The 15,431-nt window shown below is 40.7% G+C and overlaps 1 protein-coding gene across 1 annotated transcript; it reads right to left on the bottom strand.

Moving 5' to 3' along the window:
* On the bottom strand, positions 1 to 14,237 carry LOC104373746 (lamin-B3-like). Its single transcript, XM_086620563.1, has 12 exons — positions 13,837 to 14,237; positions 9,663 to 9,819; positions 8,525 to 8,650; positions 7,430 to 7,600; positions 5,990 to 6,115; positions 5,647 to 5,867; positions 4,708 to 4,933; positions 3,676 to 3,783; positions 2,697 to 2,813; positions 2,489 to 2,596; positions 635 to 666; positions 1 to 58 (listed from the first exon to the last, which is right to left on the bottom strand). The coding sequence occupies exons 1-12, from the start codon at positions 14,235 to 14,237 to the stop codon at positions 1 to 3; spliced, it is 1,851 nt and encodes a 616-aa protein (XP_086476689.1).
* Between the last annotated feature and the right edge of the window lie 1,194 nt (positions 14,238 to 15,431).

The following is a 15,431-nucleotide window of genomic DNA, read 5'->3' as shown; positions in this document are numbered from 1 at the left end:
TTAGACGATCATCTCTTTGTCAAGATTACATGATGGAACAGCTACGATCCTCACTTTGCTGCAGAAATAAAACATGAAGACATTAAGTGAATTAGTATTTATTGCTGGTTACCTACTCGATCCTCATATAGCAATGTGGGGTGGTTTTTTTTAGTGTTTTGTAGACTTAATTACTTATTAGTAAACCAAAGCAGATTTTCAAAAGAGGCAGTACTTTAACTATCCTGAGATGGTTTTAGGGTGGGAGGAAGAAACAAGCTTTTAAGAATTTGAGTCAATGCAATACATGAGCCTGTGCCTTCCTTAATGAAACACTACCATTTATCTATCAGTACCTCAGTTCTGAAGCATCAAAACTTAACTGGCATGCAGATTCATGCACCCCTAGTTAGGATAGTAAGTAAAAGCAGAAGCAAAAACCATGGAAACCCTGCCTTTCTTTTAAGCACAGCATGCTTTCTTTGCATCATTTTACTGCATGAAGAAATTACATTTTTTTACTAAAGCTGCCATTGCTTCAGTACTACCAATACAGCAGAAGCATATAGGTACTAAATGAGAAAAGTTTGATAAGGAATTCAGCAGACAGGAATGACATTAGTATTTGATTGGGAGCATGAGAGTTGATTCTTACCATAAGTGGCACACAACTACATTGTAAAGTTGCTGATAAACAGATCAGAGGTGTAAGGAAAAGAGTTACTTTTGCTTCCATCATTGATTGCTAAACAAGCCATATTATTAGTCAATTCAAATAGAGAACTTCTTTAAAAAAAAAGAAAAAAAACTTGGAGAGTCCCTACTCTGAATATGAAGAGAAGCTTGTATCAGTAAGACTCTTTATAAGAGCTTCCACTGGTGTTACTTCAACCATTCTGGTGTATGCTATGCATTAAGAGCTCAAAGGCCAGAGTAGCATTATAGAACCTTTCTCAATAGCCTTTTTAACAAGGTCTCACCCTCCTTCAGTGAGAGACTGAAAATATTACAAGAATGTGCATATAAATCAGGAGACTTTGATAAACATTCTTTAAGCCAGATGGTATTATAATAGATATTTACCTAGATTTTCTGTTTGAAAAAAGGACGAGGAAAGAACCAAGCAGTAGCTTCCTGTTCTAAAGTAGATTATCTTCAGAGAGACAGTACACCAAGGTACTTCTAAGTTTTTAGACAGGTGTATCATGAAAATATCTAGGGAATGGTGGTGGCTTTACAACCTGGTGCAGTAACATGCAAGTTCTCCTTGTAACTGTAGGATCAGTTTCAGCAAGAGTTCAACACACTGTGTCAGCAGGAGGGAGAGAATTAATTTTTAGCTGGGCATCCCCTTGCACTCTGGACTTTGGCATTTGTACTAGCAAAAGAGAATCAGTGCTATTTCAAGTCAAAAAACAAACCAACAAGAGTCAAGTACAGTCTGTAATTGTTCAGTTATGACCAATTTAAAGCCCTTCTATTACTTCTGTTTTAGACTGCTTCAGCAATTAAAGATACCTGACTACTAGGCTATCAAAGTACACCAGGAACATCCAATATACAGAAGTTCAAGACTTGTAGAATGGTCAGTCAAAAGCCATTTGGAGGAGCTAGAGTGTCTTTCAAAGGGCATTACCACATGCAAGTTGTAGCCAAAGGGTTATAAGTATTGAAGGCAAAACATGCTTATTCTGTTTGAGTATGTTAATTCCCTTAGCATGACCTGCATCTGTGCTGAAGTTCCACCTGGAAGGTATTGAGTGTTTATGACTGAAGCAAGACTGAGATTCTTATTTTATATAGCAAAGTAATAAGTAGTAGTTCCTGGAAGTGAGCTGGAACAGAAATGCCTCAAACTCATGCTTGAATTTAGGAGGGGCTTAGGCAGTCAATACACTAAGAACTTTGATTTCAGCCTTTTAATACTTTTGAATGGAAATATTAACTTAAATTCACACTGAAGAAACCTGTCTTAAGTGCAAGTCAGGGACACTGTTTAGAGTGTCAGATAAACCACTCCATCCCACAGAAATAGTATTTCTAGTCAGTGTTTGCATTCTGGTTTTGGAGTAACAGCTTTTAAGTTTTTTCATAGTTATATGCTTAGGAGGAAGACACATTAAAGCTAGTATTTTTCAGCATGTCAGTAATAAGAGACCAAACAATTAATGCTACTATTTGATCATAATCAACCAGATAAGCAAAACATCAATTCCACTTCTGATGCAAAGCCATGCAAGCTACATTCTCTGTGTACTGCAGCACTTTTAATGAAGCAAGTTTTCTTGAGATGACAAGCATGATTCTCACCATCTCACCTGCTTAAGGATGCTCACAGGAGCCACTATCATGAAACCAAACAACATTTCTTTTTTCTTCTTCTTTTGGTCTGACATCAAGAAAAATGTGAAGAGTTGTAGGATATAGATAGTACTTGGGCAAGTAATGAAAATAAATGGCCATTGAATGATTCTTATGATAGCATGTATTTAAGCTTCAGGCAGCTTACCTGAGGTGGAAAGTCTGTTTCACTTCCAGTTACTTCTTCATACTCATCATTTTGCTCACCACTTTCTTCTTCTCTGGGTATATGCATTATCTTCCTCTCTGCAAGTTCCTAGAATGCAATTGAATTGCCACCACGAACCCTCAAGAATTAAGCACATTGAGCAAGTTTAGTAAACAAGTATTAAGCCAGTAGAAGCTATCGCACTCACCTCACCATCAGCTGAGATGAGTGTAACATCAACATTACACCCAGATCCCCAAGACCTCTGAGACCTCCAGATCAGATCACCAGGACCTGAACTTACACCAGCAGCTGCACCCCAGATCTGCAACAGATTTAGAGTGAGCTTCTGAAGAATCTTGTTTATAGTTAGATTAGGATTCAGTCGAACATATGCAACTCTTAAGTACTCCAATATCAAATATGCCCAGTAACAGAAACTGAACTACTGTGATATCTAGCAGATTAGTTCTTTTCAGAACTACCAAGAATGGTGGTAATGTTTTTCTAACCAAAGACTGTAAAACAGTTAGTGCAGAAAAGCCTATTAACAGCTGATGTAGAGGTAGCCTTGCTTGGATATGCATACTATTTGAGTCACAGAGCCAAGCTGTAATTACAGACTTACCCACGGCAGCAATTAGTGTAGTCAAGATAGCCTCTAGCCTGGGGTCACTCAGATCTCTTGAGAGATTTCTCTCATACAGAGTTTGGAGTGAAGAGTGTAGAATTAGGCTTTGATCACCATCTAAATGTACTTAAAGTATGATTTTAGAGCTAATATTTAGCTTAGTACCATAAATCACAAGCTCAGCATTGCTGAACTGTAGTGGACTAAAGCTTTTAGCAACAGTGAAAGTCTTTGCACAACTTGTACCAAATCACAGGAGTATGGAGAACCCTAAGAATAAACTAGAATATATTGATTCTGTTTATAACAACAGCACATCCCAATCTGGGACGATTCGAATTCAACCCAAGTTCTAGCTTTAAAGAAAACTTAATTGGCATTTCAGATCAAGTTCCTTCAAGGATTTTTCCCCATCTCCCTCTCCACATAAAACAAGAATTCTAGTTCTTTAGGCACTTGCAGTATTAATTTAGTTTTCCTTATTACATGAATCTCTGTTGCTGTCTAACATAATAGGCACGCAGCTCTGAGTAAGTTTTACAAAACTGATACCTACTGTAACTACTTGGCCTGCTTGAAGAGTGAACCGTGGAGGAAATTCATATGTTACATCTGACACACTTCCAAGATGTCGTCTTAGCACCCATCCATGTAATGGTTGATCCTGTGGGACAAGGAATTTCTCTCGGCATTACAGACTAACACCATATCATACAAGCACAAGGTTCTTTCCAGATTCAAGGGTCAGTTTTAATCCCATTCCTGTAACTACAAGAATCTGATCAATTTTGATGAAGCCTTCAGGTTTCCATTAAAGCCTCCCTATGATTTGTCCTGGTACCTCCTTAGGATTAATCTTAGTCTCACAAGTTTAGGCACCTCTATTCTTGCCTTCTATTGAAGGAGGATCATGATGCTCTTTACCAGAGAGATTCTTATAAATGAACTCAGACCATATATATATATACACACATATATACATAGTGGACTGTGAAGGCTTAAGGCATCTCAGGCTGAAGAGGCTAAGCTACCAGCCACAAATTTCAGAGCTCTGAGGATTAGTTCTGGTAATTCTGGATTTGCAGACTCAACTAGTCTAAGAACTATTTAACTAGTCAGATAAACCCTCTACATGGATTACATATTGTCAGCTCTATTAACCCTTTTAGCTGTTTAAGTGTTTCTAAGCAATAAGATCTCATTATCCAATTTACTAAGCACCTTATTTAGTTCAAGGATAAGTAGTACTTCTGATAGTGCTAGCCTGAACCTGATGAGAAACAACTGAAGATGTTAGATTTCCACATCATGGAACCCAGTGCACCTCCCCACAAAGGCAACTCCCAGACATCCCTGTGAACAAAACACATGCAGTTCAAAAAAAAAAAAAATCAAAGAATCAGTCTCTAGTCTTCTCTTGACAGCAGACAGGTTAGCTGAGAAGTCCCCACTTTGTATTTAGTTTGGCAGTACTCTTCCCTCATCTCTTCATCCTTCCCTGTTACCAACTCTCACCAAGCTACAGGTTGGTTCATAAGCAGTCATACTTTGCAATGAAGGCCGTGCAGACTTGAATGAATAGAAGTACCTCATCAGAGTTGTTCTTAAGCTTGACAAATTTTCCGTCTTCATCAATTTCTTCAATAGTTACATTTCCAGAAGATGAAGCATGCTGAACAGTCTTAAACCCAGCACTATGTCCCCTTTTTTGGCCTTCTTTCGCTTTCCTTTTCTTCCCATGCAGGAACCGTCGCCCTTGAATTGTAGCTTGAGTTGCAGTGCTGTGTAAAGATGGACTTAGTGGCAGCTTTAGCCTAGAATGAGTCAGATAACATTCACTTGAATATCTGATGTGCTTATTGCTTCTCACTTCTATCCTCCCACTATAGCCAAGCCAAACAACTTCTTATATCCAAGCTTTCCATGAAGTCTTGAATATAAGATTTTATTTCTGCTGGCAAGAATAGCTAAGTAGCTTGTTAAGTTTGGAAGACAGCCCCAGCTCAAGAGTTCAGAACAAGCTTATGTTGACAAGAAAAGATTCCCAACTGCAGTAAGTACTCCTTCAAAGTCTCTACAGCCACAATCTTTAGCAGAAGTAGTTTAAGTTTTTGACCCTTCTTAGCATGTATTGAGTTCACGTTGTTCTTACCAGGCAGTGCCTTGATAGTTGAGAGTTGATATAATTCCCCAGTTCCATTCCTGAAACTTGAGCACTGTCTTTGATATACCTCTAAGATGTAGCACAAAGCTTTGAGAAAGTTTGATTCTAGGGATGGACATCTAATCGTCCTTTGACCTTTTTCAGGTGGGTTTATCAAGTTACTTTATCTTACTACACCATGTGGTGGATGTGGGATAGAAATACCATCTACAGAAGATTATGCTTCAAGAACTAAGTTATGGCACTAATCACATACTTAATATTTATTTCTTGCCTCCTGCACATTCTGAACAATATACAGTTAATTAGCATAGATATCTTGGATGAAGCAAGTCCTCATATGAGGATCTTGTCATACCCTACCTCTGTTCCTCTCCTTCCAGCATCTTTCTGTAGGCATTTATTTCCAGATCTAGAGCCAGTTTCACATCTAAGAGATTCCCATATTCTTCCAACTGTAATTGTGCCTGGTCCCGGGCTTGTGCCATTTCCTTCTCTTTTTCAGCCATGTGCCTTTGATAGAGATTGCGATCATAATCCAGTGTCTTCTGTAGCTCCTTTAATTTGTTCTCCAAAGCAGCATTCTGAAATTAAAGGAGAGGAAAATCAATTAAACTATGACTGAATATTAGAGAGGAAAGGCCAGTATTTTGAATGGGGTATTTAAACTAAAATAATTTTAAGAATATACAAACAAAGATAGTACCTGGCTTTCATATTGATTAACTTCAGATGTCAAAGTATCAACTCTCAGCTTTGTTTCCATCAGCTCCTCCTGAGCAACATCAGCAAGGTCACTATTTCTTGCTGCAGATAGCTGAGCATTCTGAATCTGTGGATAAGTCACTGTTATTGATGAGTTGCTTATGACTGTGTTTTTAAATAAGGAAGGAAACCCAAGTGATTTCCAGCTGTTACATCTGGAAATGTATGTTATGTTTTACTTAAGTGCACAGATACCAATAAAGTCCAGATCAGGAAGTTTCCCATTGCTTTTCAGGAAGGTTTACACAAGTTTGGCATTCATGTCAGAAAAAGTCAGTAGTAATCAGGTAGTGAAAATTGCTGGATTAGGATATTTCAGTTACAAATGCACAAAGACTTTGTATAGATGCAAAGTAAACAGATTCTCCAGAAGAACAATGGAGAATGTTTAGAAGCTGCTTGTCAAAGCATGGAGCTACAGGATATTAGGTGTGCTGATCAAACTATTGTTCTTCCCCAAAAGTTCTACTACTAACCTGTGCCTTCACTATAAGCAGCACTGAACTGTTTCTCAGTTAGATCTTGAGGTGTTCCAATAAAGGATAAAAGTAGAGCCATGCTCCTACAAGAGGCACTCACAAAATTTCCAGTGGAAACCTCGATAGAAGCATCTAAAGGAATTTACCGAGTTGGCATCAAAGTTGGAATAGAGAAAGCCAGATGAACCAGGGAGAAATGAACACATGTACTTGTTGAGAAAAGTACCAAATCATGTGATTCTGCACTGAATATTAAAGACAACTGAAAGTACCTTAAACTGTACACTGCAACCAACCCAGAAACCCCTGAGATCTTACCTACCAAAAGTATAAGCTTAAAGTATTGCTTTTTCCTGCATATGTGGCTAATGCTGGGAAAGAGGTGACAGACCAGTCCTGGAAGCTACTTCCATAGCCACCTCATCCAGTACTAGCAATTGGAAAGGGACATTTGCACTCATACATTTAAAAGTGCACTTGTAGAACTGTAAGAATAGCTTATTTCATGTATTTTAGTAAAACTATAATCAGTAGATCAAGTTTTATTCAATAACACTGAAATTGCTTAATACCAACACAGCACACCTTAGTCCTGAATTTGTCAGACAAGTTCAAATTTGTCAGAAGTGTGACTTTTGATCACTTTTATTACATTAGCCATTTCCAATTGCTCCACAAAGGGACAGTATTTGTGCTTGAACCAGTTTTATTTGAAACCAAGTGTCATAGAAGTTCTATTGTAAAATTTGACACCACTTAAATTCCATAACAACTTACACCAAGAAGCTCTGCACTGAAAGCAGGGGCTCCATCAGTCAAGCCATTTATGCTGGCGTGACTTAAGTTCTCTGTGCCTTGATATGATTAAAGTTTTGTTTTATTGATACCTTTTACAGACTCACTTTTGCACTGAATGTTCGCTCCAGCTCGTCTTTGTATCCTTGAATTTTTTCTTCATGTTCTTCTCTGAGCCTCTGCAGAGCATCTGAGAGCTCACTCTCAAATTCTCTCTGATAGCCAGATTCTATTTCTGCCATCCTGCTCTCATGGACTCTTTTTGTCTCCTTGAGCTCCTAGGAGAAGAAATTTCTCAGAGAATGAGCAAGCCAATACAGTTTGATTTGAGACTGTACTTACTGTACCAGCTTAGCAAGTCATTCAATATTGAAGCAGATTTATCATTGAGTGCAAGGTAATTCATCTCTATTCACATCTTAGATGCCCATCCAGTAGGTCAAGAACTTCCACCTTGCTAGCTGCGCACAATTGTTTTGCCTCCTCACTGCCAACATCACTTTAACTAATAAATGCAGTAGTTTGTATTTAATTTTAAGACTAATTCTTTGAAATAGATTGATTTATCTGCTTTTCTTTACTTAGAAAACACATATACACTTCTGTTTCTTTAAGAACCATTGCTTTACCTATTTCTGTTTTATTCAAAAAGTAGTATCAGTTGGTTAGAGAAACCAGAATTCTCTATCACATAAACCACACGTTTGGAGATTCCTTCTAGTCAGAAGGAAGCTGGTTTACATTCACATGTTTCAGTTCTGTGTACTCACTTCTTACGCAAAGGTTTCTAGACACCTTTGATAAGTGTTAAGGAAGTAGGGAACATAAGTTGCTTATTAAGAGAGACTTATTTTCTTTGATTATTTTAGGCTTCTAGCAAACACCTGGAATCATTTAATTTCAACTGTAATATGTGCACTTTGTTACATATAGTATATTGGGTTTGTAGTTCCCTTCAAAAGCCCAGCCTGAGAAAGTATCTTGTATTCCAGATACCTATTGGTACTGTGCCTGTTAACGTGAGGTTGTGTACTTTCTTGAAGTCTCCCTAGTTAGGTGGATTTTATTGGCTGGTGGACTGTCATAGGCTGACTCAGCTAGTTACCTTTTTAAGGATAAAGCACATCTTAACATTACTTTTACATGCATTCAGGGATCATGGACACCTAAAAAAAAATCTTTGTTAATAAGCTAAAACATACGTCTTCATGAACACATTTCTGGAATGTCAGTTGTTCCTGCAGAGTTTTCATATAGTTTTCCAGGTCCACCCTCTTCAGTGTTTCAGTGTGGAGATGTTTTTTGATATCTTCCAGTGACAGCTGCAGCTAGAAAAGAGAGTAGTGAATGTTAAGAGGTCATTTTTCCAAACAAAAACATTTAAGTTATTACAGGCCATTCAACATCACTCCCACAGTAATCTAGACACACTACTTAAATGAAGTTGGTTACTCTGTTTAACTTGTTATTTCAGTGGGATTCAGCATATTAGCAACAGAAAAAAATAAAAATCTATTTAATTGTTATGTAGACCAGATTTTCCACAAGCAAATACAGAGCAGACCTTAATCCCACCAGCTGTCTGACTCCTTAAAGTGGACTTCTGATAAATCAATTATACCATCCATATACATTCCTTCCCTTCACAACCCTAAGTATTCCAAACTTCTCCCTAACTTCCAATATTGTTTGTCTGATGCCTAAGAAGTGAAATTCTCCAAAATATAGCTTAACTTTGTTGACAAACTGTTAGACATTTCCAGTATTGGAGTATGCTGCTTTAATGATACAAGTTTGGGATTTATTTATTTTTTAAGTTTTCATTCTAAAGATTTGAAATTAGAGAATTCCTTGATCACATTAAAGCATGAAGATAAGAAAGCTATGTTCTTAGAGATGCATTGACAGAGTAGCAACTCGGGCAGAGTTGGTTTTAGTAGCACAAGAGCCTACAAAAAGAGTAGTCACAATTTGCTTATTCTACCTAGACTTAAGCATAGTGAAGCAAGGTCCATCAAATGCTCCATTTGCTGGCACGTTAGAGAACATTACAGGGGCTATAGCAGTATAACACATTTCAACTTACTCTGTACTTAGAAGAAACATTACATGCTGTGGTCATAGACTAAAATTAAAGGTACCTACAACAGATGGAAGTTTTAGTAGACCAACCAGGAGTAGCATTTGCTTTCAGCAAGACTGCAGAAGTCTTTTTGTCCACCTGTCATCACCATAGATAACAGTCTTTCCTTGCTTTTGAATCTCAATAACTAGTTGGGGAAAAACAAGCAAAAGCTTCAGGAACAAAAGCAAAGTTGAAATTCCAGGGAGAAGTCTTACAGTGACTACTTGATTGTTTAATTCACGAAGGTCATTCTCCAAACTTCGTTTCTCATTCAAAGCTGTTACTAAGTCAGCTCCTGTCGCATTCAGCTTAACATCAAGGTCTCTCATACGAGCCTGTGCCAGGTTTAAATCAGCTTCTTTTTTTGAATTCCTGCAAGTGAAAGTTTTGCTCTCAGAAGTTGCAGCTGGTGAGGAAGAAAGGTTTTTTTATTGTATTTACCTTCACAGGGTTCTGTGGCAGAACTGAAACAGAAAAGAAGTTAGTTAACTCTTGTGAGAGCACAGGATAGGCTCTAAGAAACAAACCAGACAGACCCCTCAGACAAGTGTCATTTGTTTAACCAGAAAGACTCCTGACCCAGTTTCCAGCTTGTTTTGTGTGAATCCGATGTGGAAGCCAACTATTTTCCACAGCCAGAGAGGGAAGGGATGGCATAGGCCACAGGGAGGGTCTAGCCACACTCAAAGCCAAGGTGCATCAGACCACAGTGACCTGCACCAGACCACCACTGAACAAGCCACTCTCAGACATCTCCTTCCAGCAGCAAAGGCCCCCACCAGCTTCCTGGCAAAGTGCCTACTGACCCTTCAAACACACCGCTGCTGTGGCCCCCGGGGCAAAGTACCTCCTCCTCTGCAGGAGAGGGACACTTCCTTGTGCAAATACCCAGGTACAGAGCCCTCAGGTACTGCCTGGATGGCCACCACAGTGAAGCTGCCAGTTTAACTTGACGCTGCAGTAGATAATGCTGGGCCCACAGTGAGTTCCTGCCAGAGAATGGGGTGATAATTTCCCAGATCTCTCTAACTTCTAAAAATCTTTGCTGTTGCCCGATTGCTATCTAGAGTCCGAGTTCCTACTCAAAACTCAGATTTGGTTTGCAAAGAGTAAAGTGTTCGATTTATTTTACCAAAATCTGTCCTGCCAAGTGTGATAATTCATACAATGAGTTTTCCAGTTGATAACTGAGCAGACCAGTTGGAGTGAGTCTCAAGTCATTCTGCAGGAATGATCAGCTCTAGAAAGCTTGGACTGCAAGGAAAGATTGGAAAAGAGTAAGGGCTGTTTAGTCTAGAGAAGAGAAAAGTGACAGAAGACATAACAGTCTTCACATACATGAAAGACTGCTGCATAGAGAAAGGGAATCTGTTTCCCATGTCTGTTGTGGAAAAGACAGGAACTTGCAGTCTTAAATTGCAGAGAGGAATATTTGAATTAGACATTAGGGAAAGGAAACTAAACTCCCTAGTTTAGTATTAGTAGTTCAACACTGAAGCACATTGCCTGGGGGAATATTCTGTAATCTCCATCATCTGGAACTTAAAAAAAAAAAAAAAGAGTTATGCAAACATATGCTGGAAAGGATGCAGGTATGGTTGGTTCCAACACAGGCCAGGGGCATGTGGCTATATCAGGTTCTTGCTCAAGGCCTTTTCTAGCCCTGCTATTCAAATATTTGTTGATTGTGTCTCATACTTCATGACACAAACCCAAATGTTTTGCTAGCAGAAGTTATTCTTTACTCCGACTCTAGGAAAAAAATAATTATACTGAAGTTACAATGAAAAACAACATAATGTGTTGTAGTTTTTTTAGTACTTACAGGTTTATTTCTTTTCTAGGTATTAATTAGCCCCCTTCCTTTTGGGATCTCTGCTACCACTACCACTTATTGTGAGTATTAGTTATGATATTAACAAGTACATTAATAACACTACTTAATGATAATATTGACTGTTTCATCCTACAATAATATAAATTTCATTCTGCAATCAGAGTGCATACAACACTGAATTTACATCAGCATCTGTTTTAACTCTGCAGTTTGATCGTCCACTTTACTCATGCAGGCCTCTGACAGGTTCAGGTTTCGTATATTCTTTCCTGACAACTTATTTTCAGAGAACTCTGAAGTGAATGATTTCATCTTTAAGAACAGCGATTAAATAAGTCTGACTTTGACAAGAGCATTTACGACTCTTAAAGTTTGGGATTCAGAACACCCCCTTGCATTATTGTGCAGCAAACAGTGACAGTTACAGCACTCTACAACATTCCATATACTAACCTTTCCAGAAGTAAGCCTGGCTTATTGACTATCAGTTGCAAGGAATAACTGAGGCACTGCCAATCACATTCCTGGTAAAGCAGGGTGCCACATATGCTTCACCTGGAGAATAATTTTAACACAAGAGCCCAGGTGTTTGAAACAGATTCCAGTTGGTCAAGACTAGAGGACATTAACAGCACTTGTGGAATTTGTTTTTACAGCTTCAGCTTGCTACACTGCGTATTTCAGATTCAGTAGCAAAATACACATCTGCATTCACTAGTGCAGAAAGAAACTGGTCTTGTCTTTCTCTGCTGTGCTACTGTAATTGCTTTGACCTTCCTCAAGCTCTGAATTCAACCAACTGATATGCTTCTCCACAACTCCTTTTGTCCCCAAACCTCTTTGGCCTACCTGCAGTTACCACTGTTCAAGTAGTAAGAAAAAAGCTGAAATACAAGCACACTTCATTGCTGCTGCAGCTTTAAGTCTCTTTACCAGTGATTAATAGGAGCCAATGGTTAATGCTGTTGGGAAATTATCTGGTGACATTCCATCCTATAAGTGTTCCAGGTTATTTAAAGGGTGTATATATAAAGGGCACGATACCCTCAAAGAAGTTTGTTCCAAGTCATCTGAGACATTTGCGGTTAGGCACCCCAGATACAAAGTGCTCAGTATTAGGACTTCAGTCTAGCCCTTTCAGACAGCAGCCTATACTATATATCATTTCCCATGGGCTGTAAAGTTAACCACTTCTAAGACCTAGTTACTGTAAAGGAAAAACAACAAACAACTCAGTCTAGAGTACTGCATACCTGCCAAGCCTAAGGCTTTATAAAAAAAGCCACAAAGTATAAACAAAGCCGCAAAGTTATACAAACAAAGAGCAGCAGAAAAGTTTTAGAACTAGCATTAGCTTTCTCCTCACTGTCCACTCAAGTGACTGGTTAGATTTATGAAGCACATCTATGAGCCAAAACCCAGCATGAATGAGACAAGCCCAAGAACTTCTAAGCAGCCAAAACCAGAAGCTTAGAGTAAAAACATGTTTTATTGTCAAGTAGAACAGCTACTTAAGTGCTACTGAGCCTATGAAGTGGCACTATTTGCTCCATACAAGTGTTACAAGAAAAAGCTGGTGCCTGAAGTTGCTATGATAAAAGTTTATAACAAGATTTATGTGTCCTACGTACACCCAAATTGTTGCAACTCTGTAATTAATTTAGCAGTACAACAGGGCATTAAAGTAACTAGCAATGCTAGTACTGTATATATCCGTAAAGGAAGCTTGTTGGGATTAGACACTTGTTCCTTCCCCTTCACTACCCTCCTCTATCAAGAGAATTTGGTTGCACTTACATTGGGCCACCCCTTTGTTCCAGGCTTGGTGAGACTAGACAAGATGATTCCAGGCTCAAGATAAATAGCTTGCAAGAAAGTCAAGCCTGAAACAGCAGACAGTTCATCCCAGTAGCACGTAAATCAAGACCTAAAAGTCACTAGGACAGTTTCTGTGCAATACCAGCCTGGACCAGGTAAGCTATACTGCTTACAGCACTACCTTCTCTGTGTATTCCTCTCTAGGCAGTAGCCGAGCTAAAAAGTCCAAAAAAGATGTGAGATGACTCCATACAGAGACTCCTTCCCCTACCTCCTTAACTTTCTAGATGCTTTCCAGCATCTTCTTGAGTGTTTATAAACACAGGTGTGGTGCCAACCCCAGTCAGCTATACATTCATGCAGTACTATCCCCATAAGGTCCCTCAACACCCCAAATTCAGGGAAAGATTCTGGGAAAGCCCCATGACCATTGCAGGGAGGTGCTGGAGTGGCCCAGCAGCGCTGGAACAGGAGGTACTCACGCTAGTGTCCCTACAGCGCATCTTTGGAACAGGCATTAGGATTTCTCCTAATCCAGGACACTCACAGGCCCATACCTTTGAGGTGGCACCACTGCCGTGACCTGGGCACCCTCCAGCACTGAGGGCTCCCTCCCCAACACGCAGCTTCTGGCAGGCAACACCCCCTTCCCCTCACCCTGCAAGAGCCCCGGAGGGGCGGCGGCCCCGGGGTGGTTCCCAGCAGGAGGGCCTGCTCGGGGCCGGGGCACCGACCTGCTGCGCAGCTGCTGGTGCTCCTCACCGATCTTGCTCAGCTCCGCCTGCAGCGTGGCCCGCTCCGTGGCGATGTCGTCCAGCGCCCGGCGAGCGTCGGCCAGCTCCGCCTCGTAGTGGCGCCGCAGGGCGCCCAGCTCCCTGTCGCTGCTCGCCTCCTGCTCGGCCAGCCGCTGCTGCAGCACCGAATTGTCGGTCTTCAGTGTCTGCACCTGGTCGATGTAGACCACCAGGCGGTCGTTAAGCTCCTGCAGGTCCTCCTTCTCCTGAAACCGGCTCTGCCACAGCGGGCTCAGCGGCGGGCTCCGCGGTGGGCTCCGCATCGGGCTCAGCAAGGAGGCGGCGGCGGCGAGCCGGCCGATGGAGCGGCTCCCGCTCACCGGCGTGGAGGAGAGAGCCATGGCAGCCTCCGGTCCGGGCCCGGGCCCCGCCGCTGGGACCGCCCCGCGCAAGACACCCAGCGCCCGCCGCCGCCCGCGTATAAATAGCTGCCGGCTGCCTCCGCGGCCTGCCGGAGAGGGTGGGAAATTTAAAGGGCTAGGGCTGCGCACCCCCCCCCCCACGGCCGCGCCGCCTCCATGGAGAAAATAGAGCTTTTTTGCCTTTTTTTTTTTTTTTTTTTTTTTTTATCTCATCAGTTCAACGGTGCCGCCCCGAGAGCGCAGGGGAGGGAGCTGTCAGGAAAACCCTGCGTGAGGCCGGTGTTTTTACAAACCGGTGCAAGGGGTGGAGGTGCAAAAAGTAGCGAGAATAGCTTTGTGTTTTGTATTTAGTGTGGGGTTTGTTGTGAGAAGAACATTGATAACGCGCTGACGTTTGTAGTTGTTAAGGAGGCTTCAAGGACTTTTCCGTTTCCCAGGTTTTGCCAGCGTGCAGGTGCACGGCAGGCTGGGGGGCAGCATAGCCAAAACAAAGGACCCACAACTGCCCTTATGATACGAGTTAGAGCAAGCAGTTACAAGAGGCTTCACTTAAGAGCTTAGCTTAGATCAATGTTTTTTCCTACCCAGAAAAATAACCTTGACATCTTCTTAGTGTTCTTTAAATGTAAAGATAAATTTTATGAAGGTCGTAGGTGTAAACTGAAGCTTCACTTTATAAGTCAGCAAGCACATTAACAGAGGAGAACAGCATAGTTGGCCCCAAGATTGTAGCTGGGGATTTTAGAATTAGGTTATGTGTACCCCTGGATAGAAAGTTACAAAGTAGATGAGAACACAGAAGGAGGTGTGGATGCTTATCAAGTTGTTTTGTTTGTTTTTTTTTTTTTTTTTTCTGAACTTCCTTGCATGTTTGTATAAAAAAACCCAAAACACAATTTGAAACTCTAAAACTACATGCAACATGGTAATGACGTATGGCCAGAATGAGCTCCTCTGGTTCTAGCCCTAGCAACAGCACCAGGAAATTCTTTCCTGCAGAGCAGTTCCAGTTTTTTTATTTTCATATAATGAGTACTTGTTTGTTCTTTGTTGCCAATAGAAAGCTCAATTCAAGAAAAATAAAAAGTATGATTTAAATCTGAATATGTACCTCTGAAACTGGGATGTGTACATCTGAGGGTTTACTTCGGCTTTGAAACCTCAGGCCTCTGC

This window comes from Tauraco erythrolophus, chromosome 14 (assembly GCF_009769465.1).
Source record: "Tauraco erythrolophus isolate bTauEry1 chromosome 14, bTauEry1.pri, whole genome shotgun sequence".
In the NCBI taxonomy this organism is placed as follows: domain Eukaryota; kingdom Metazoa; phylum Chordata; class Aves; order Musophagiformes; family Musophagidae; genus Tauraco; species Tauraco erythrolophus.
The sequence above is the reverse complement of the archived record's forward strand: the minus strand, read 5'-3'. Positions and strand labels throughout refer to the sequence as shown.

What these genes read in the sequence shown, in the direction of transcription:
- LOC104373746 (XM_086620563.1), bottom strand. Translation starts at nt 14,237, where the DNA reads ATGGCTCTCTCCTCCACGCCGGTGAGCGGGAGCCGCTCCATCGGCCGG. An exon ending in CACCAGCAGCTGCGCAGCAG is followed by an intron (nt 9,820 to 13,836) that starts GTCGGTGCCCCG and finishes TTTCACTTGCAG; the next exon opens with GAATTCAAAAAAAGAAGCTG. An exon ending in AGAAATGTGTTCATGAAGAC is followed by an intron (nt 7,601 to 8,524) that starts GTATGTTTTAGC and finishes TTCTTCTCCTAG; the next exon opens with GAGCTCAAGGAGACAAAAAG.